Genomic DNA, 22,665 nt, shown 5'->3' on the forward strand with positions numbered 1-22,665 from the left:
GTCGGTATCTTTGAAAGAATTTCCACTGTGAAACTAATTAATCAAGTTATTGATTCATTTTTTTGTATATTAGTAACAGCCACATGCATCCATGGTATTTTCGTTTTTGTCGTCGTTATTCCAAAGAGTAATTTTATTTTTTTTAAAAGTCCATGCGTTAGTGCTCGTCTCGTTTGATCTCTCGTGTGTCGGCGCTGCTGCTTTGTACCTCTCACTTTTCATTTCGAGATTTTTACGAGGACAGGTACCAAGAGAGAATGAAAAAAAAAAGTAGGAAACACGTTATTTTTCTCTCTTGTCCACGGGAATCTGAATTTTTGTATAGTCAATGGAACATTTTCTATTACCCGCGTGCAAATTCGGTACTGCCCTCATTCTCCAGGACTTTCTATATGTTAAATACTGTGGAGTAAAATTAGTCGAAGGTGCCGCCATCGACAGTGCTTTCACATTACAAGGTAGCGTGTTGAAGTGACACTCGGCACCCGCCCTCTCGTCCCTCCAGCGAATCCAGCGCTCGTACCTCACGAAAACGCAGGACTTTTTGACATTCGAAACTTAGTTTAAACGCAAGTTTTTTTTTTTTTTTTTTTTTTTTTTGCGACGCACTTTTACTTTCTCTAAACATTTACAACCGCACACCAACGTAAGCGTAGGGCCCGGCTGATCCGTAGGGATCGATTTTAAATCGTTGTGAAATGTAGAATAGAGTATAAAGCATGTGAATAAACAAAAGTAGTAAATTAGAGGAAAAAGGTACAGGTAAGCGGCTTTCATGAGCAACTTGTCCGTTGCATAATTGACGCGGCAATGATGATTGGAGCACCGATGAGAAGATCATTTATTCACTGGGTCACATTCGTGTGTGTTGAGTCCCTTTCGCTATCTCATTCTAATTCTGTCACGTAACCCCATGTGTATACGACACTTTTACCATGATTTCGTGCTTTATCTTTTTCTTATTTGTTTTATTGTTACCTTGAAACATTATTCTTGGCTAGTTTATAGAAATTTTACTACGTGGCTCTGAAAACGTTGATTATTTATTGATTAAAGAGGAAACAATTTTGTTGATAGTATTACTGCTGTAGGATATAGTGACTGCAATGAGTGCGTTGGTTAAAAAAGGATACCTGAAGCTGTTTAGTATTTGCAGAAAATTTAATATTTGCTCTGAGATACATTGAATAATTAATACATGGTGCAAATGAGTGAAAAATTTGGATACTAGCACAACAAATTTTACATTAAGCCGATAAGATGCCTAATCTGTCTGGAAAAAAATTTTACCGCAAACCCACAGTTTAGACGTAGACAAAACGCGGCTTGTTTTGCTCCAAAAGATGCGGTCTGAACTTTTGCCGCTCTTGTCTAGTCGAGGAATAGTGTGTACGTGTGTTCATTCACGAATACATAAAAAATGTGGTTGTCTTCTTTCATGTCTCGTGTTCCAATAACCAAAGTGTATACATGCGTGATAATCTGCTGCAAAGGTGTCGTATTATCGCTGAATAGTAATTTTCTCGCTATTTTCGTTAGTTATATATCTTTCCTGCTGTTTCATGACGAAAAGAAAAAAAGAGAGATGAAGTCTTTGAGAAGCAAGATAAAAGCATATTTTATATAATTAACTCAGAATAGATAAGCGTCTTTATATTTTTAAAGCGATCACTGATATGATGGAGAAAATGATCATTTTTCTTATATTAATTTTTTTCAAATTATCATCGCCAATTAGAGGCACAACTTTTTACCAACTGATTCCGTTAATAGAGTATTACCAATCGAATCATACGGAAAATTTTTATTTTTTTGAGTGAATTAAAACAAAAGAAAGAAAAAATTGTGTACTCTAATCGTATGAGCTTCATCGCGTGCGACTAATACCGATGATGAATCAAGTAGTATGTATACGTGTTATCGTATCAGCAGGAGACTATTGTTGTGGTAGTCTTTGGGGACACCACGTTGGCCTTCCTGTCTACCTATAACTTTTTCTCTCTCTCTCTCTCTGCTATCTGTACTCGTCAACGTAATGCTCATTTATTATTTAAATCGCAAACGCCGAGAGTCTCTGCACCCCCTTCTTTTTTAGCTCCGTGTATGTATTTCTTTTTCTCCTTTTTTTTTCCTTCGTGAAATCGATTCGAAACACACGAGAGACACGTACAGTTGTCGCGTGTTTATTTTGTGCACCAAGTACACCGATGTGCGCGCGCGTTTAACCTGAGGATGTGAGAACTAACCCCCTACTGTTGACACTGCATACTAACGTTGATTCGATATCGCAATTTTGTGACGAGTGTGTTCTTTGTAAATATTGCGTTTGAAACGTACTTACTCGTGAAAATATCTCAACTCAAGATCGCGTGGTTAAACGTATATCCTCATCAGAAATCGTAAAAAAGGGCTCAGTAGATCATCTGCAGATTATCTGTAGTTGGCTAACGAGGGCTTACCCTCAACAAATCCAAGACTCGAGATGTCTCTCTGTGGTCTTACTTTACATGTGAGAGAGAGAGGCCGAACCATGTATTGTATACGTATATAGTATGGAAAGTGCTACGTCATTTGCAATATGTGTTTGTAGGGTTCTCTCAATGTGAAGCTGATAGCACAATAAATTTATTGTATTGAGCTCAACACCTGATGCGTGATATGGTGTCTTAAAAAATTAAAACATCAATGCTTTAATTGTACCTATTGCCTCGGTCTATTATCTTTATATTTTTAACGTACGATTAGGCTTTCAAATATACGAATGACAAATTATTCATCAATACAAATCTTTTGCATGTTTGGCTCGATCCGTTGAGTGATTTTTAAGTATAATACATTTACTTTTTAACTATTTTAAGTTTATACCTACACATAATTACATTGAATGGAGCTACGTGAATTAGAGCATTTCCAATTTTTATACAAATGTTTATCGAGTAGATTAAGGAACTACCATTAAAAATGTAAGCAGAAATGGTACAAAAAGTTGAAAACACCTGAAAAATGGAAAGGAAAAAATTTGTATCAAAATAATTCTTTTATCTCATATTTTTTTTTTTTTTTTTTTTTTTTTTTGTTCCTTATTATTAACAACAAAGTTTCTAATTATCTTTAAAAAATAGTAAAAACATACTACAAGAAAAATTCCGCAACATATGAGGCTATTGATTATAAGTTAGTAACATTTTCAAATTAAAATCTTAGTATTCTCGAAGTTTGTGAACACGAGTGTATCTGTGTGCATCTGTTTGACTAAAAATCGGCTTACGCGCGCTCCTCTTATTATGAAAAAATAAAAATATATAAATTCGTATGACGTTGTGCCACATTTTATTTTATAATTAATTAGAATTCCGCTTAAAGTAAAATGACTGAATAAAAATGATGACAAGGAAAAAGAAGCAGCAGCAGTGGCGTTGGTAGTGGTATAAAATTCATTTGAGAGATTGAAGAAAAGGAAAAGAAAAGTCACGAAGCGGAGGTTGGAAGAGGGTGGGCGCATCTTCATAGAACGGAGGAAGTAGGGACGGAGAAAGCCGAGTAAGTAAAAAGTGGATAGAGAAAGTACAGTTGTCAAGCGTCTCTTCTGAAAGAACAAGATGACATATCGCACGTAATACATATTCGGCGTGTGTGGCATGCCTCTACGCGGACGCGCACCCGTGAGAGAGAGAGAGAGAGTTAGAGTTGGAAAGAGTAAAAATTTTACCACGATTGGTATAGCGATCTCACGCGCAATTAGTCAAAACTTTGGAATAATCGCTGAGAGTTTCCTGCTCTACGTGAACATTTATGTATGTATGTATGTATGGATGGATTCTGGGCGCAGCCTCACGAGTGTCGCATAAAACTGCAACCATGTAGCCCTCTTTTTAAGTTTTCAGGACCAACGAGTATTCAGCAGCCGTCGCATACGGATGCCATGTATTATACCTACTCCTTACCTGCATGTATTATATTTACCACTGATTTTTAAAACTCGTTTAGGTATATTGACATACATGTGCAGCATCTTCTCGGCGCACCATACTCATTTTGCACTACTTAACTACCCCATGGTACCAAATTTTGCGCCAGTCGCGCGCAAGCAAAACGACTCTCAGGCGCTTGGACGACGAATTTTTTTTTTTTTTTTTTTCACTGGGAACTATTGAGTTCTGTGCACTTTATTTTACACTCGGAGGAAACGTATAACCACTTTTTATAGTTTATTTTTAGTTCTCATTTTTTTAAGCGTTTTTTTTCAGCTCATTTTACCTATCCCCTGTTGTGAAAATTTTGATTATGTGCAAATGATGATACGACTTTATTTAAGACTTGAAATAGTCCTCGTTAAAAACGATTAAACCCCGGCTTGGGTAAAAGAATCAATTGAAAAAAAAGGATGCCTTCGTATGAAGCAATTGTAATTGTGCAATAATGGTTAAACGTACAACGTCCACGTTACTTTTCCGTGCCGTAATTAGACAACCACTAGTTATTAAGGTAAATTTAGCTGCCCCAAACAATTTATTATTAGACTATTCAAGGCTGCTAAAAAAGTTGGCAAACGGACTTTTGCAATTTTTTGTTGACAAAACACGTTTTTACTTGTAAATTTCCATTCATTAAATAAACTAAGACAGACGTAGGAAAGTAGTACTTCAACTTTATGTAAACAATGAAAAAAAATACTTATAGATCTTTGCAAATTAAATAATTTTTTCATCTTCCTTCATTTAAATCGTTTCGAACATGTATATACATATATGGCTATTTATAACTACTGACTTTTCATAATTAATAAGATTTTCATTTTATTTTGTTTCAGAATTCAATTAGACACAACCTTTCACTTCACAACCGTTTTATGCGAGTGCAGAACGAGGGCACTGGTAAAAGCTCGTGGTGGATGATCAATCCAGATGCCAAACCCGGAAAATCGGCTCGTAGAAGGTAAGGTGGACACTGACCTCTTTTTTATATGCATATAATTATATTATTATCATCATCATTTATGTGATTAAAATAAAAATGTATACATGGCTTGTGAAGTAGTCAATAAGTAAATCAGTAAAAAAATCGATTAAACTATTTTGATAAGCTCGTGAAGATAAAAGTAACACATAAAGGTATAACAATAAACATCGTAAGTTAAAAAATTGATCAAATAATGTGTTTTTACAAAATTTTTGAATTTGAAAAACGTATTTCCGTCGAGTACAAGTATAACCTATGCTCAAAGATCGGCAGTATTTGAGAAATTTCAAATACATTATTTAAATTGTAAATAAAATTATTTGATTCCTTAATTACTTCATTTAAATACAAAAGTTAAATTAAATAATTCAATTTATTTGTCATTGTTATAACGTATGAAGTGAGTAACATCAATAAATTTATTATTTCAATGGTATCGTATAAAGTAATCCAAACTTTTTAAATTTTCATTAACAATATTTGAATATTTTATTTTGAATACAATATTTTAATTACTTTATTTAAAACACAGTATTTCAAACAAAAACTTGAATTACTAAAAGAGTGTAATTGAATTACATTTGTAGTTGAACAACGTAAATAAAATAATATTGTAATTAATCACATTTATAATAAATAATTTATTTAAACTACTCTCAAGTACGAAAGTAATTAATAGTCAATTGTAATGATGTTAACTCAATACAAAAAGCGATTATTTTTTCGACTTTAATAAGCGTGAATTCCGAAGATAGCTGATTATGTTGCTTCGGAACAGTAGACGGTAAAGAAAAAAAATGATGAGCACATGGTCATTTTTCGAAAGATTTCACCCTTACTGAAATAAAAAAAAAAAAAAAATTGTTTCTTACACATACATTACACCCATTCTACTGGTAAGGCCATTTTCCTGTATGTTACTACTTTGAGTTACAAACAATCTTACTGCATTGCACCAAATATCCCCCTATGGTGATTTTCCCCCTAAACTAATGATGGTTGGAAATAAATAGGAACGAAATGATGAAAAAAAAAAAAAAAAAAAAAAAATGTATGTATTTAGAGCGACGTCAATGGAGACCAGCAAATTCGAGAAGCGACGTGGCAGAGTGAAAAAGAAAGTGGAGGCACTGAGAAATGGTCTGCAGCCGGACGCAACCCCGAGCCCGAGTAGTAGCGTCAGCGAAGGCCTGGACCTATTTCCCGACAGTCCCCTGCCTCCCAGCAGCAACTTCCAGCTCTCGCCCGAGTTTCGGTAAATATTTTCACCTTGATTTCCACCCGTAAATACCTACACGTACATATACTGTACGTGTGCCTCTTGAAGTTCGGTCGTTGACGATTTTTATCCGCCCAGCCCGCGCGCGTCGAGCAACGCATCCTCCTGCGGACGGCTGAGCCCCATACCCGCCGTCATCGGGGAAGCTGAATGGTCGGGCACCTATGCGCCTAACTACAGCACCGAACAGCTTGGTAATTAACGAAAATCCATCAATCGATTAAGTTTGCGTCAAATAACACTTTGTCGTCTGCCACATGATAGCCGGGAGCCTAGCCGAGACGATGAAGCTGGTGCCTGGCTACCAAATGTACCAAACGTCCCAGCAGCAACAGCAATCGGCCCCGCCGCCCTCGTACTTCGAATCTCAATACCAAAGGAATCCGCCCATTCGCAACAACTCGGCGCCCTACGGCCTGCCGCCCACGCCACAGCAGACGAACCAGCAAAGGTGCCCTCTGCACCGCTTGCAACCGTGCACCTGTCAATTGGTTGGTCAATTTAATTTTCCATTTTTTTTTTTTTTTTTTTTTTTTTTTCTTTTTTCATCCTTTATTTAATCAAACAAAATGTCAACGCTTGTCCAACAGCAACAACAACCAAACCTCAATCTGAGCGTGTCGCCGTCCTACCAGCAAAACGACTCGAGTCCACAGTCGATTCAGCAGTACCTTATGCAAGAAGCGCGCCACGAGTCGCCGACCCAGCCACAGCAGCAGCAAACCCGGCAGCAAAAGCCCCAGCAGTCCCCGTCGCCTCAGCAGCAAAGCGTCAACAGCCGGCCCGAGTCGCCGATCCCCAGCACGATAATGGGCCAACTGATGGGGGCGCTCAACAACAGCGCTCTGCTCGACGATCTCAACATCAACATCGAGACCCTCCAGGACTTTGACTGCGACATCGACGAGGTACGACGCGCAACCTCATCCAAAGTGTTTTCGGTCGGTCGCAAAGTAAAAGAAAACAACAAAAAAAAAATACCCTGTATATCGTGTGTTTGATTTTTCAGGTGATAAAACACGAGCTGCTGATAAACGGCACCCTCGACATAAACTTTCAGCAGAGCTCTTTGGTGGGCTGTCTAGGTAACAATACCAACAACAGCAGCCACAACAACAACAACAACAACAACAACAACAACAATAACAATATCCACAACAGCAATGTCAACAACAACAGTAACAACAATAATAACAACAACAGTAACAACAACAACAGTAACAACAACAACAACAACAACAACAACAACAGTAGTAGTAGTAGTAACAACAGTAGTAGCCTGCTGAATCCAAACTGCGGCCTGATGCAGCAGAGCAACGACTGCGGGGGTGGTGTCGGGGCGACGGGCCCAGTCGGGGCGATGGGCCAGTTGACGGACGCGACTCTGCACGCGGCTGCGGCGGCTGCGGCGGCGGCGGCGGCGGCGGCGGGCAACGTCAGTGGGGTCGTCGGTAGCAACGCGGCGTCGGCGGCGGCGGCGGCGGTTTACGCCTCGACGAATGCGGCCACCCCGGCCGCCTCGCCCTCTTGGGTTCACTAGCAGTGGCCGCCACTGCCCTCGACGCCGCCTTTGTCGAGCGAGCAGCCCACGTCGTCGTCCTATGACTTTGTCAGACTCAGGCTTGCCGGTGAGTCGATCTTTTTTTTTTTTTTTTTTTTTCCCTCCCCTACTTGCATTACAACCTTTCTTGATACAAGCCACTATCTTGCGATTACGTCGTTGAATGCTACGTTTTTCTACGCAAAAATTGAAAACAAGCGAAACAGTAGCAGCTTCAGTGAGGATGAAAAAAAAAAAAAAAAAAAAAACGAGCTGTGTGGAAAAAGTTGAGAGTGTGGGTGGATACAGAAAAAGGCTGACTCTCCGAGCGATAACTTTATAATTCTTGTGACGCTTTCGGTACTGGGGGTGAATTCTTTGAGAAGTATGGAGTAGAAGAGGGAGGAGGGGAGTTTTTGAGCTAGTTCGCTGGCGCCTGCAATGTCTATCTACCGATTATAGCAACTTTGACTTTCGGACTCTTACAGCTTTTGGCTAAGTGGTTGGCTCATCCCTTTGCTCTTTTCTGCTTTTGTTCTCCTCTTATTAGAAATTAAAAAAAAAGTTTACTTCCTTCTTTCGACTTTTGGTACTGCAAACCGACGATCCCTTTGCTCTTCTTTTCCCCCCAAATTAATCAATAATAATAATAATCATTATGTTACACCTGATTTTCGAGTAATCGTAAGAAAAATTTTGAAAAATCGCAAGAGTTAATCGTATTAAATATGCCCTTGGAAAAAAATAGGGGAATACGGAATTAAGGCGTTTATAAATTTTTATTGCTGGAATTGGTCAATTGTTTATTTAGGAAAATCAACGACAGGTTTCTGTTAAACTAGAGGGTGGACATAGGAGATAGGAATATTGTCAATGCATTCATCAGTTTTTTCATCATATCTCGCAAACAAAGCCAAACTTTCTGTAAAAAATAAAATTATTCATCGAAATGGCTTATTTACAAAAATTGATAAACATTTTTATGTCAAAAGTATTGAAAAATTAGTTATCAAGACGAAAATTTGATTTTTTTTTGCTTGTGTACCTATTTTTTTTTTTTATGCATAGCTTTTTTCGATATAATTAATTGTAAGAACGATTTTCATGACAATTTGTTGTGAAACCACAAAATATATTTTTTAAACAAAATCTCTGGCGTAAGAATCGCAATGAATCAACGTATTTTTAACTTTCCAACCCCGTAGAACAGAGGATTTAAGTAACTTCCTTGCCACTACTAGATTGTGGCATCATGTTACATCATCACGTGAAAAGGTTTCTATTTATTTATACACGTACACCTGTCCAGAATTCCGTACATTTTGCTTTCCTTCCCATGTTGATATACTTAGTTACATTGCGTATGATGAAATTGTTAATGAAACGTATCCATACCACGAACGTCCATCTACGTGCACGCGAAAGTCGTAATAATTCGATTCCACTCAACTCCTCGGGATTTTGTTGCACAAAAACCTCCCACGCGGGGGTTGGCGAGGGGCGAGGAACAAAGAGGGTGGAAGAAAGACGAGGGGGAGGGGGGAAGGGTGAGATAAGTTCGTGAACAGGCAGAAAAGAGAGAAGTCTTACGATGGAATGGACTCAATTATCGTGGTTCCATATCGGACCACGCACGCACAGACGACGACGACGACGACGCGGCGGGGCTTCCGAAAATTATTCTTGCAGTATGGTCGTGTGTATATAGTATCCAGGCAACGCCTAGGCTAGTCTTCCGCCTATTCCGTTACGAAGAAAATCGATCACCCTACGCTTTTCCCCCCTCTTCTGCCAACTTTCCTTCTCCCCATTTTTCCCCGTTGTGCCGCCCTTGCGCCGGGACTCTCGTGTTATTAATTTTCCTCATTTTTAAAAATTATTACGCGTCGTTACCTCCAGTATTTAAACGTTTGATCGACGTTGCGTGACCTTGGGCTCGAGTGCGCGCGTAAATTTGTAATAATCGTTAATACCAATCGGCCCTGAGGTATCTCTTCCATCACGCGTGTGTAGTGTATTATAACATGTGGTTATGTAAACGGCTCGGGTTGAAGAGAACAAAAAAAGCACGTATACCATCACTATTTGTGTGCTCGAAAGTGTGACGTATCTGAGTTAGAACATGAGTCTAGGAACCAAAAAAAAACCACCTCCCGTCTACTTAGTTTGTATTTGTACACACATCATTATAAATACACTTTTTTCTTTGATACAAAATATTTGAAATAAAATTTTTTTTTGTAACTTACGAAATTAATTGAATTGTTTAAAAAAGTGTTTTTCCTACTTTAAGCGCAATAAACAGAAGGAAAACGCACGGGAATGGGTTACCTTTGAAATTTTTTTCAGTGTATTTTAAAAATAGTAAAGGAAAGCGAGTGCTTGTGTCATCAGTATTTTTGACTCGATTTTTGATCTACGTGTACGATGATGACATTCATGCGCCAAATTTTTCTTGTAAAACCCTACCTCTGTATGATCTTGTAATAATTGATAACACATAGAAACAAAGCAAATAGTCCTTTTTCATCGGTTACTTACTTCTTTGTCGCCTCTAAGCTAGTGTTAAATATAGCATACAATGGCGGAAAAAGAAAATGTCAATGCGAGAGGAAATGAAAAAGAATAAACAAATAGGATGTCCACGAGAAATGTGAGGGAGTGGTTTCTTCTATAACCAGCCGGTCTTGTCAACGTTAGTGTGGATGTGTGGGTATTCTCCCCTCGGGCTTCTACATTTACACTCATACTACCGCATTAACACCAAATGTATTCTCTGTTTTTCCTATATCCCTCTACTGACACACGCTAAAAATTTTCCTTTTCTTTTTTTTTTTTTTTTCTCATTTTTACCTCTGTACGTATGGTTTGTCCTCGGGAGAAGTTTCGGGGAAAAAAACGCCAGGCTGACCTTGGCAGGTTTCGGTGAGCTTTTACGCACGCACGAGCGCGCGCACGCCCAGTGTTACTTCAATCAAGTACCAGAAACGGGAAATGATAAATTGAGCGAGAAAGATGCCACAGTAATTAGGAAACAATTTTTTTTTTTTTTTTTTTTTTCATCAACAAGTATTTGTCTTTTTTTTTACAAAAAAAAAAAAAAAAAAAAAAAAATAATTTTAAAATGAGTATATACCAAACAGAGCTAGAATATAATTTCAACGAAAAGGTATTACAAGCAATTTAATTTGAATCTACTATAAATGCCTTGGCTGCTGGTTTGAAAAAAAAAACCACTTTTGATTGGACTCCATAATTTCTTTACCGCACTTAAAACATTAGTGAAACTAGTCACCAAATATTCAAAACTATCTACTGTAGAGTATCCCAAAAACCCACTGCTGCTGGTACGATTAGGATACTGGCAAAATTTGGGCAACGCGATAAGTGTTTTCTTGAGCTGACATGCATAGTTGACACAAAAAATCGCCTTTTTTTTTTTTAATACGAGTACGCGTACCTAACTCCATTATTTTCTACACTTTTCAGTACTTCATACACATTATATGACGTACAAGACAAAATTTCTCACATCTGGTACTTGTTTTTTTTCAATATTCGCCCTTTCCCGTGTACAGCGACTGACTAAACGGAGATACCTACTACTTGTGATAATGAATACATGCTACTTCCGACGAATACTTATGTTTGACATTGAGTCTCAGTGCCACGGGATCTAATGATTTTAAGTTGAAACAAGTACGTGTATTTATTTATAGATGGAATAAATTAAATTGAAACATAAACAATAGAAAAATCCAGATACATTTCACAAAGTTGCCCCGAAAGTGACTTATGGGGAATTGATTATGCACGTTCAGCGCCTCGAATAAGTCGACTAAATTTCTTCCGCATAAGCGAACCCCGAACGTGTGAAACGCACTATACATATGACACCTGTATATGTATTATGTATGCAAGTATTACCATTAGGTGGGTAGGTACTTGAGTATCGCGAGTTTCGAGTAAATTGAAACGAATGAGTTGTGGCAGCCGACTGGCACCGGTCCAATGCTCTCGGGGTAACCGCGGAATATCATTTCCCGCTGTACTGCTGGAGGCTCACCTAATTGGCCGCAAAAATTGCCGACGAAGAAGGAAGTAGGTGGGGCTGGAAAAAAAAAAAAAGAAAAAAAAAGTAAAGAAGAGGAAAGCTTAGCACAACGAGAGCAGGCGCGTAACAGTTTTTGAGGAGCGAGGAGGAGAGCCGTCCCTATCCTGAATTATTCATCGGGAACGTACGCTCGAGCGCCCCCTGCTTCCACCTCCCGCCCTTCCTTCCGATCAACCGCATCGGCTCTGGATCCCTGCGTGCGGCTCTTCTTAAATTTCCCTCGACGCGTAAGTACGCGCTTCGCACTGTACCAACATATACACACGCTTCGTTTCACCCGTTTCTTGGGAAAAGGAAAGAAAAAAGAAATGTGTATACATTAGACTCCCACGACACTTGAAACAGTGAGCACGTGCGCCAGAACAGCTCCATACATGGGTACATCTTGACTACCATAAATGCTACGAGGGATGATTAACACATATATGTGTGCGGTAATGGGGCTTGCTATTGATTATTCTATATGCACCTCGTTCGTGTCGATTTATGCCCTGCACTCATGATTCGACTAAATTATGCTTTTATTTGGATCAGACTGTCGCATCCATCTCAGGTAGTTGGTATACTGGTACCTTACTTGGCTATAAAAAAATTTTTTTTTTTTTTTTCAACAATATGCAATTTACAGTTGTACTTGATGTCAAAAAAACTTTGCCAAATGCTATACTTACTACGCAATATTTATTATGCGAGTCATTTTGCAAAAAAAAAAAAAAAAAAAAAAAAAAACAATTAAATGGCCTAATTAATAAAAACACCACTAATAGATATTTGGTTTGACAAACGTTTTCAAACAATGTAAAGAGTAATTATTTGCTAAAGTGACAACGGAAAAATGATATCGTAGAAAGCTATTGCGTTTGTTTCACATGAAAAATGGGCATAACGGGTTCGCGTCCCACTCCGACTACGCCTGGAAGCCAAATATACATAATAGGATCTCAAATTCATCAATGCTAGCATCAGTACTTTTGTATACGTTTTAAAGAACCAAAAACACATTTTTTTTTTTAAACTTATAAGTATGCTGTTTAAATGGTGGCCCCAAAATCTATTCAATCCAACTAATTTGCGAAAAATGTCCTCGCGATGGCACTAAATTGATTATAAAATTAGAACCATTCCATCTAGGCCCAAAAAGTTTTACCTTGTAGTGGTTTCTAACAATGAAAAAATAATATTCGAAAAATCATTCACCCATTTTTAGTTTTTGGCCAATTCAGCCTTTGCAACTTGGCAATTTTCGTAAAATGACCTATATCATCTAATCTAGACCATATTTATATGTGCATTGATCACCGCGCTATCATTAACGAATAAATGCTATGTGTGTGTGCCTATGTTTATAATATTTATAGAGTCGTTGTAGGGAAAAAAAGAGAAAAAAGGGCGGAGGAATCAACGCAAGTTGGGAAAAAGCAAGCCTGTACAATTATACCTATGTACTGTATATATATATATATATATATATATATATATTGTATAAAAGCAATCGGAAAAGAAGACAAGTATAGGAAGAAACGTGGTCATCACGCACGTTGTCGTCATCGATGGGGAGAGGGGAGAGGGAGACTCATCCATACATATATATATATAGTGGTAAGCCAGTCCGTTGAGAGTCAGTTATATATACAGGCGGGCTGACCTACTTTTCTGTACTTCGTACTCCCTCCATACCACCCACACACGAATATATACACGATTGAGCGCACAAGCGCTACGCACTATGATGTCTTCTTTGTTTCTTTCTTTCTCTTCATCTTTCACGTGGTGTCGAGGGGAAGCCTGCCCCTTTCTGCGCAGTGGCAGAGTTTTTCTTCTCCACTTCGGGCCACATGCACGTATACTTACGCCACTGCTACACAATTTTCTATGACCACCATGTAGTAGGTACCACCGGTGGTGGCACTGCTTAATTTTACTGACTGTCATCCCGATTACTTTCCATTCAAATAACCCTAGTTTTTCGTGCACTTTGATGACTGCTCGACTGGACCGAATAAGCACAGATACATAATATTTCATGTGCATAAATGTACACACGGTGTTGCAGTACACGTTTATGGACAAAGAGCCGAGATACGGGATCTTCAGCTCGATTATCCAATTTTTTTTTTTTTATGCTCCATCACTCTGACTGTACCGTTTTTATTTATGTACTTGTCATAGAATGCGTGTGTTGGCATGCATTGTAATAAATCTGGATGAAAGAAATTATTCAACTTCTAAAAATGAAAAATCGCATGGGTGTTTCGTGACCTTTATCGTTAACAATGAACTTTATCGAGTTGACAACTCACGAGTGTATAAAATGGCCGATCGAGCTGCCACTCATTTTCATCAAAAGTATAATACGGTAAGATCGAGATAAGATGCCCGTCGCATGCATCGTTCGTCTCGATAGCGATACATTTTTCTCGAAACAGTGCACGTTTAATTATGATAACAGAAGAGAGAAATTGGGGGTGGGGTGGAGGGAGGGGAAGTAATAAAATTCCGGTAGGATTTCATTGAAATTACGGTCGGGTCAGCGCGCGAAATCTCGAGGAAAGGAGCAGGCTGGCGCTCGATGGAAGGGCTACGAAACGACGGAGTCGGTGGAATTTAAAATTAGATTCATAAAAATTATTCCAATGGATTCCCTCGTCCCTCGACCAGGAGGGGGATGCGACGCACCACCAGCCTCCGACACAAATGGGACAAATTCGATTTGACGCGACACCTCCTCCTTTTCTTCCTCCAACTTTTTCGTCGCCCCCCGACGCGCACCCTCTCGCGGGGACTCTGCATTATTATGCTAATGCTTGACAGTAGCCGAACGTCAATCAGCCGTCATCGAGTTGCCGAGTCCACACCCTGTCCGTATTCCTCGTCATCTGGTGCAAAGGAGCTGGAGGAAAAAGAAGAAGAATCAAGTTTAGGGTGAGGCTAGCCGTTCAAAAGTCAGTTTTGCGGGTTATTATAATAATATTTCGAGGAGCCGAGGTGGTCTCAAACTTTCTTTACCCCTCGAACTTACACTTCGTCGCCGCAACGGCATTCGCTTCCCTGTGTGTAAATCCTTCGAGGGGGTAAAGATGCCATTGGGATCTAATGCCCACTATTCAACTCTTCAACCCCTTTGGGTTGTTGGGCGTAAAAACAGCATGGGTCATACAAAAAAAAAACGTATGTAAAGTAATGTAACTTCATCTGTGGGAAAAAAGAAAAAAAAAATTTAACACTGCCACGGATGACTAACGGTTAATTAAGTAAACGCGAGAAAGTATATCGTAATCCAAACATGACTGGTGGCGGGGACGTCATTAACTGTCACTTGCGTCACACTCGCGTGAGATATCAGTCCGTACTGAAAATGCTTTGATCAACATTGCTCGTAATCATTCAAGATCGTTACGTCGATCGGCATGTAAATAAAACGCGTCACGAATTCAAGTATATTGTAATCTTACGGAGCATCTGCGTGACGGAAAGTTGGCTCCATTGAGCCAAGAGAAATGCATCAAATACCCTTATTCTATATAGAAAATGCCTGAAATTTGTAGTAATTTTTGTCACCTGCATTATTTAATTTAATTAAAAATAATAATACTGCTCCCTCTTGTTTGATGAATAATGATTATTGTGACACTTTGGCTTACAATAAATATTAATTAAAATAGGTTTTAAAGTCTTCAAGTCGACAAAAAACATATTTGGTCTAATATTCATCGGTAAATAGAAAATTCGACATAAGTAGTAGATACGCTCTCGACTTGAAAGTTGATTTAAAATCGGATATGTATGTATTTCGGTAGGGCTTTTTCACACGCCATTCCCTCGCACGAAACAAGGAAGACTTAGTCTGCGATGTTGGCATACAAACCTTTAGATCGGCGGAAACGTTTATGGGCCGGATGCGCGAAGAAGGGACAGCCCCGTTCGAGAAAAACAAATTGCCACCGGGGGGCGAGAAACGTGTTGCTGCCAGAGGAGGAGTAAGAAAAAAAAAAAAAAAAAAAAAAAAAAAAAAACAAGAAAGAAAGCGAGCGTCCAGCAGCAGTAGCTCTGTCACTGGCGCACTTGTTGCCACCAAGCCAGCTGTACGTATACTTCTTTGTTATCTGTATCCCTTTCTTTTCTTATTTGGCAAGGGTAGCGCCGGCGGCAGCTGTGTTTACACACTAAACCAGGCGCTTACACCGGACACTTGGCTCTATAAGGTCGAGTTCTCTCTTTGTCGTCCCTTGACTCTCCGCCTCGGCTTGGCACAGCTCTCGTGGGGCAAAAAAAAAAAAAAAAAAAGCCACCACTCTTGGCGCCCGTTTTCGTTTTCTCTCATTGAGTTTTCACTCGGTCACCCGATACCTACCTTCTTACTCACTCTCGCGCTCCACATGTGCTGTGTGTGGATGCTGTTGCTCGCGCGCTAAGGGCATTCATTCGTTTGAGTTATGTATAATTTTTCTTTTTTCCGAGCACTCTGGTGCTTCGTTGAATTAAAAATTGAGGCCTCTAGATAGATATAACATGATACGTATGCTTTTAACCCATGGCACATCCCTTGGGTGAAAAACGTGGAAGCCCGTCGCCGCTGACGAGATTTAAACACCAAAGCGAAGGAGGCGAGGAAGAGCCAGTAGAGGGATATAGCGTTCGCAGTTGGTGCTGCGCTGCGTGTAACGACACGAGTAGTACGTCAAATAACGTGACACGGGCACTCGTCCATTTTGGGGTATATAGTACAGTATAGTGGGGTCACATGTGGCTAGCTTGCGTTCGTATGACTTGATACGATGAATGGGACGAGCAACAAGCTGCTGCTACTACCACTGGATCATTGAACCGCTGAATGTGTAGCCAAATTGTGTCCGCTCCCCCCCCCCTCCTCCCCTCACCTATGCAGTTCATTATCTGTCACCGCGACCGTTGACTATACCAACTACTGCGTCCGTGACGATATTATTATTTTATTCCTACGAACCTCATTGAACGTTGATCTCATTCTTTTTTTTCACCTCATCAATTGTTTTTGTTATGCTGTGACGTAGCGACAGCCTAATTTTCTTTGATAAATTTCGATTTGTCAATTGTTTAATTACTTGAAACTCAATATTTTTAAAATAAAAAATATCACGTTACGGAGATCTCATATGTGTAGATAGATATAAGTAAATCAAAGAATTTTTTTGTTTTTTTTGTTTTGTTTCATAGGAGACAAATTCGGGATATTATTTGTGAATTTACTCATGTACGTCCTACTTGTGCTTACGCAGACTTGACAGAATTTGCTGTTGGCTGAGGTCGATCCGTTGGCGCGTGGCTGCACAAAAAAAGCGGGGGAGCGTAGGATGATACGTATAATTGGTTAGCAAGTCGATCAAGCATGAGAAGAAGATGATTCCCGAGCTCAGCCAAGTGGCAAACTGAGATGTGACATGCATAAATTAATATTATATTGTAAATGTGCTCGTGTATGTGTGCGCGGGTCGTATACCTACAGTCAGCGGGACCCTGATCCGTCCATCCGGTTTGACAATAAATGCCATGGGAAATCCCGCTACTCGTATAGGTTACCATAGGTTGTGACCATCATTGACCGTGTACTTTGACTAACCGGATAATCCTGCCTTTAATCAGGGTATACAATATAATTATAATGGTTGCAGTTGACGAATTACGCGACAAGAGAAACATTGTACGTCATTATTTGCAGATGATTATTCAACGCGATAATTCTTCAACCTTAAACAGAACCGAGGATGTACATCCACATACGTGTATTATTTATACGTAATTACATTTCGTCACAAGTACATGTACCATACGCAGACTCGTGCTGCTCGATAAAATTTTCCCGCGGAAGAAGAGCTCGGGAAAAAGAAAAAAAAAAAAAAAAAGAATCTCTAGCTTATCTCGGCTGTATGCAACTCGATGATGATAAAAGACACGATCATGCCTTATCGATATTTCATGCGCCAGCGTCGGCGTGTGGAGCGTACATATACGTACTTGTACGGAGGCTCGAGATGTATGTAAAATGGGAGGAGCGTGTGAGCGTTTTTTTGGAAAAAAAAGTTTATCGATGCGCTTTTAGAGCCCTCCTCTCGTATGCTCCCCCTCTCTCTCTTTTACAGACATCTGTGGAACGAGACAAAAGGTCGATACAAATCGCATAAGTTGCTTACTTAATGCCACCATTAATAAATATCTTTTTTTCGCACAATCAAAAACCTACCGCTTATTTTACTTACTTTAAAAACAGCAGCATTTACTGGTATATATATATACATATATAGAGCGCGCGGTGGCTCGGTCGGCTAGGTCGTGGATTGGCACGCGGGAGACCGTGGTTCGATTCCCGGCCATAGTGCGACTTTCGGACAAGTACCTCTGTGATTTTTCACATGTGCTTTTTCACCACGCAATGCTCCTCGAGGAGGGTTTAGGCGACCTTCTCGCAGCAAAAATTGCCTAATTTCCCCCTACCCCCCTCCCAGTAAATGGGAGGCCTCCCATCCCTTTCCTTATCCCTTTTCCAAGTGCTAAGTGCCCATAGTAGTGCCCTTATTAAAAGAGCCGGACGTAGAGCACTGTAATATTATATATATATATATATATATATTGGGGGCTCCCAACTTGGAAAAAAAATGGTAAAAATAATATACGTGAAATTGAAAAAAAAAAACTCATCGTAACAAGTTTGACGTGATGCTGATATACTTGGATTTAGAGCTCGTCTTCGGAAAAAAAATTATTTAAAATACTTAGTTTAGAGAAGAGCAGTTTAGCAATGTAGGGGAAAAAATTCGCAACTCCTTGCCTCGGTGTATATACATGCCAACATATGAGTGCAAGCACAGTGGCCTTATAGCATGGCGATCCCAGTTTTAACATCCCATAAGATCAAACATACTCAAGTGTGATGTAATATATCATAAGGGGTGAAATAAACAATGAAAACGTGAGCATCGTAATTCTAGTTGACAGCAACTAGTTAAAGCAAGTTAACGTTATCGGTTCTTATACGTGCCGAGATATTAGCGAATTGCCAACTTGCCTCGGTTTTCCCTATACCTGTATACTGTAAGCGTACATTTTTTGAAATTTAAAAAACTTTCCTTTCGCATCTCATCAAAGTCTTATCGCGGCGATTATTCGTTTTAATTATCCTTATCTCACGGAGGCGTCTGTCATACGTACTGCTAACTGAGACACTCTGTGTGGGTATGTGTGTGTGTGTGCGCGCGTACGTACAATGATATCTCTCGAACCCATCGAGGGACCGTACCTGGTTTTTTGTTCTCACTTTTCATCGCAATCACTCAACTTCCATGATGTAAAAAGTACAAGTCAGTGAATATTACCTCCTCCACTGCCGGAAAAGCTTATAACTCATTCAAGGATAGTTAACGAAAAGCTCCCACATTTCGAGATGAGATATTGTTTAGCTGTATCTGTGACTGCTTTACAGAACTGCCTGATAATTTTTTTTTTTTTTCCTTATGGAAACTCGAAAAATGTCATCCGGTTTCCACTTACCAACATTAACATTTTGTATACGACGATAAAAACATAAAATTCCATACCATAAGGACATAATCGTTTTATAATTGTTATGGCCCGTGTACAATCCAGCAACGTTTTTGAAAAATACAATTTTTCAAATAATTGTTAAAAAAATTAAAATAAAGTACAATAATTTCATACCAAGATTTTATTGAAACGCAAAAAACTATAAAGTTGTTGAAAGTTTTTGAATTCATCTGAGTGAAGTTTTTGTACTACGGGTGAAGTTAAATATCAATTGCACGTAGTTGTACAGTATACCTAAAAAACAGTTATGCTGGACATCCTTTGTTACTATTGGCATTCTCCTTGTTACGGTAATTTTGTGATTATTCATTCTTCCTTCACGTGATCCAGCCTAAAGACGTTTTTGAAAACGAATGAAAAATATACTCCAAACGCAAGGATGATTCGAAGGTAATTTATACGTATAACGTATCAGGAATTATTATAAGACACTTTAACGAGCCAATGGAAATCTAATACGCCGTGGGCACGTAAAATTGAGAAATTAAAGCTGATCTAACGTAAAAGAAAAACTCATTAAGCGTGTAAACGCACGCGCGGTTGTGTTGCATTGAAACAGAGTGGAAAAACTTACGTATAGCGTTGAGGAGAAGAAAAAGGGTGCACGTATTTGGCGTGGAGGGTGAAAGATCGAATCGAGCCCCGAAGACAGCGGGGAGGAATCTTCTTCCTTCCCTTTCCCGAAAAATGTAAGTCAGAAAGGGAAGAAGAAGCGGCTCCGGGGTGGAAGAAAGAATATGCGGCTGCAAGAAAGAACCATCCAATATTTCAGAGGCGGCGGCAACGATCTCTGGCTCCCCGTCCCCCTCCCCTAAACTAAAATACTGAATCCGCGAACGAGCACTTGAAATATCTCGCTGCCCGCGCTAGAGCACGAGAAGAAACTTTCGGCGTACCGGCCAAACTGAAAGATGCTGACGTAACCCCCGAACATATATATTATACACGCCGGCTCCACCAACTACCCGACGGTCTCCCCCCTCCCTCTCTTTTCATCCTACCTTTTTCCTCTTTACTGCTAGCCGTTTTGATTTTTTTCTAATTGAAAAAAAAAAAAAAAACTTTATTCATTTCATAGGAAACAATTAGTTCACGCCACTGTATTCTCGTACGTGCAGTACGTGGTATGAAAATGTCTTACATCTTATGGTTGGCAAGGAAAAAACAGAATTACACAAGTTTTAACTTTTTTTTTTTTTTTTTTTTCTATCCGATAAATCAATGGATATTGACCAACCAAGTGTCGAATCGTTGGGTAGAGTTGCATGTATATTAGGCGTCCCAGAGACGGAGGCGTCATGCAATTCAAAGCAAGAGCTAGAAAACTTTTGCTTCTCATCCCTTGCAAATGTATGACTAAGAATATTCTTGCCCTCCCCCCGTTTTTCTGAAAATACGAGGGCAGACCTTGATCGGCGTTAATCCAAAAGCTTTCTCCCCCTTTTCCAAAAAATGTGTCTTTTTTACTCCTCCTTCCTTCCTTCCTTCCTTTTTTCGGAAAGAGACAGAGATCGTACATACCCATCCAAGTCGACTGGTTGGTGGAGTGTTAAGGCTTTTCGGAGGGGGTGGCTCTCGCGAGAGCCACCGGCGCCGAGACGGCGCGTCGCTCGAGCTAGCACGTGGATTCGCGCCTCTCGCCCCCCACGCTTCCTCCTCACTCGCGCGCAAATCGAATTGCCGCCCCGATAGCCCGTCACCATATACCACACCACCACCAACAGTGGGAGTAGCTAAGTTCGCCGCTGTCTCTTTTCCTTCCGTTGTTTATTGCGCCCCTTTACGAGAGCCGTCCTCTTCCTGATGCTGCTCCTTCTCGAACTTGGATATTTATTGGCGCCCACCCCCGCCACCTTATTCGATCTTTTTTCCGCGCTCTCGTAACAATCGAGCTATGTCGGTACTTCGGATTTAATTAAGCCCAAAAATTTGCTTGTACGCCTTTCACTGCAAAATTTTACATCATTTACAAGTTGGCTGATTTATATATATATATGGCTGCTATGCTCGTCTGATGGTTATGGACAAAAATAATATAGCATTTGGATATCAATTCATTCAAAGTATACCAAAGTGGCTTGCTTGCAGCGGAGCACCTCCGCGTTGTTTTAAAAACAAAAAAAAATGAAAAAAAGTGTCACGAATCTCTCTCGTTTATTTCAAGTTGCGATTGAAAGTTTGTTGTGCGCGTCGCTGGCGCAGCGGCAGCCAATCTCTGGATAAATAAAAATGAAACACAATTGCCGCTAATGGATCGGAACGGGCGACCGTTTTTTTTTTTTTTTTTTTTTTTTTTTTTTTTTTTTTTTTTTTAAAGGTCGTGGCTACTGTTTTACCGCATACAACCCTCCCTCAAATCCAGAGTATAGAAAAAAAAAAAAAAAAAAAAAAAAAAAAAAAAAAAAAAAAAAAATCGGCTACTTTTTTGCGTACATCAGCCCTAGCGCGCACGTGCCAAAAAATGTTGCAGCCCGTAACTCTCGGTCGGCGATTTTAAAAAAATGAGACTCCCGCCTCCAAGCTCTAAACGATAAATATCGGGTGCGGCGTAACTCACGCGTAATTCAATCGAGGCACTCGACCTCTATTTTTTTCGCTCATTCTCTCTCACTGCTCAGATGCTTTAAAGCGCTTGTCTTTCTTAATAAAGTGTCGTGAGAGTTTTCCGTGTCTGCCTTTAAATTGAAAAAAATCGACGTTTCAGCGCGTTTAAGGGACACCCAGTGTGTTAGTCCCGATTTTTACCGGTTTCTCCTTCGTGGCAAACAGTTTTTAATATCCATCGAGGGATCAATGCATTTTACACCTCCATTCGATTAATTTCTGTTTGGCGTACGTGCACGTATGCGTATACCTACATTTTTTCTTATCATTCTTTTTTTAGGCAGCACTTCTCATTTTACGCCATTTAGCTTCAGCTCGCTCTTTTACATTTGTAAAACCCTTTTTTTTTTTTTTTTTTTTTTTTTTTTCAATTTTTCATTGTATTATTCAAATGTATGTGTACAATAAACAATTAATCAAGGAGGACTAGTTCAGTGGTTGAAACACTCGCTTTGACGATTTAATAAAAAATTCCTTTGAAAAATAAAACGTTTTATTCTAGATTATAATAGAAATATCGAATTTTCATTTTAGGGAGCCTAGTGTTACAAAAACAGTACCAATGTCTAAGTAAGCATAATAGTTACAAACTGT

The 22,665-nt window shown here is 39.5% G+C and overlaps 1 protein-coding gene across 3 annotated transcripts in view; it reads left to right on the forward strand.

Annotated features, from left to right (window-relative positions):
• The window catches only part of foxo (forkhead box, sub-group O), a 62,444-nt gene that overhangs the window by 32,810 nt on the left and 6,969 nt on the right, over window positions 1-22,665 (forward strand). For all 3 annotated transcript variants that reach the window (XM_089595515.1, XM_089595517.1, XM_089595516.1), the window contains 6 exons: window positions 4,811-4,935; window positions 6,023-6,214; window positions 6,317-6,432; window positions 6,503-6,729; window positions 6,829-7,146; window positions 7,248-7,866. In XM_089595515.1, the coding sequence (XP_089451641.1) occupies window positions 4,811-4,935; window positions 6,023-6,214; window positions 6,317-6,432; window positions 6,503-6,729; window positions 6,829-7,146; window positions 7,248-7,778 (1,509 nt within the window). In that variant the 3' untranslated portion in view covers window positions 7,779-7,866. The remainder of the gene's footprint in view (window positions 1-4,810; window positions 4,936-6,022; window positions 6,215-6,316; window positions 6,433-6,502; window positions 6,730-6,828; window positions 7,147-7,247; window positions 7,867-22,665) is intronic.

Source organism: Copidosoma floridanum, unplaced genomic scaffold (assembly GCF_036245765.1).
Source record: "Copidosoma floridanum isolate Cflo_tuat_1 unplaced genomic scaffold, Cflo_Japanese_pri ptg000025l, whole genome shotgun sequence".
Classification (NCBI taxonomy): Eukaryota; Metazoa; Arthropoda; class Insecta; order Hymenoptera; family Encyrtidae; genus Copidosoma; species Copidosoma floridanum.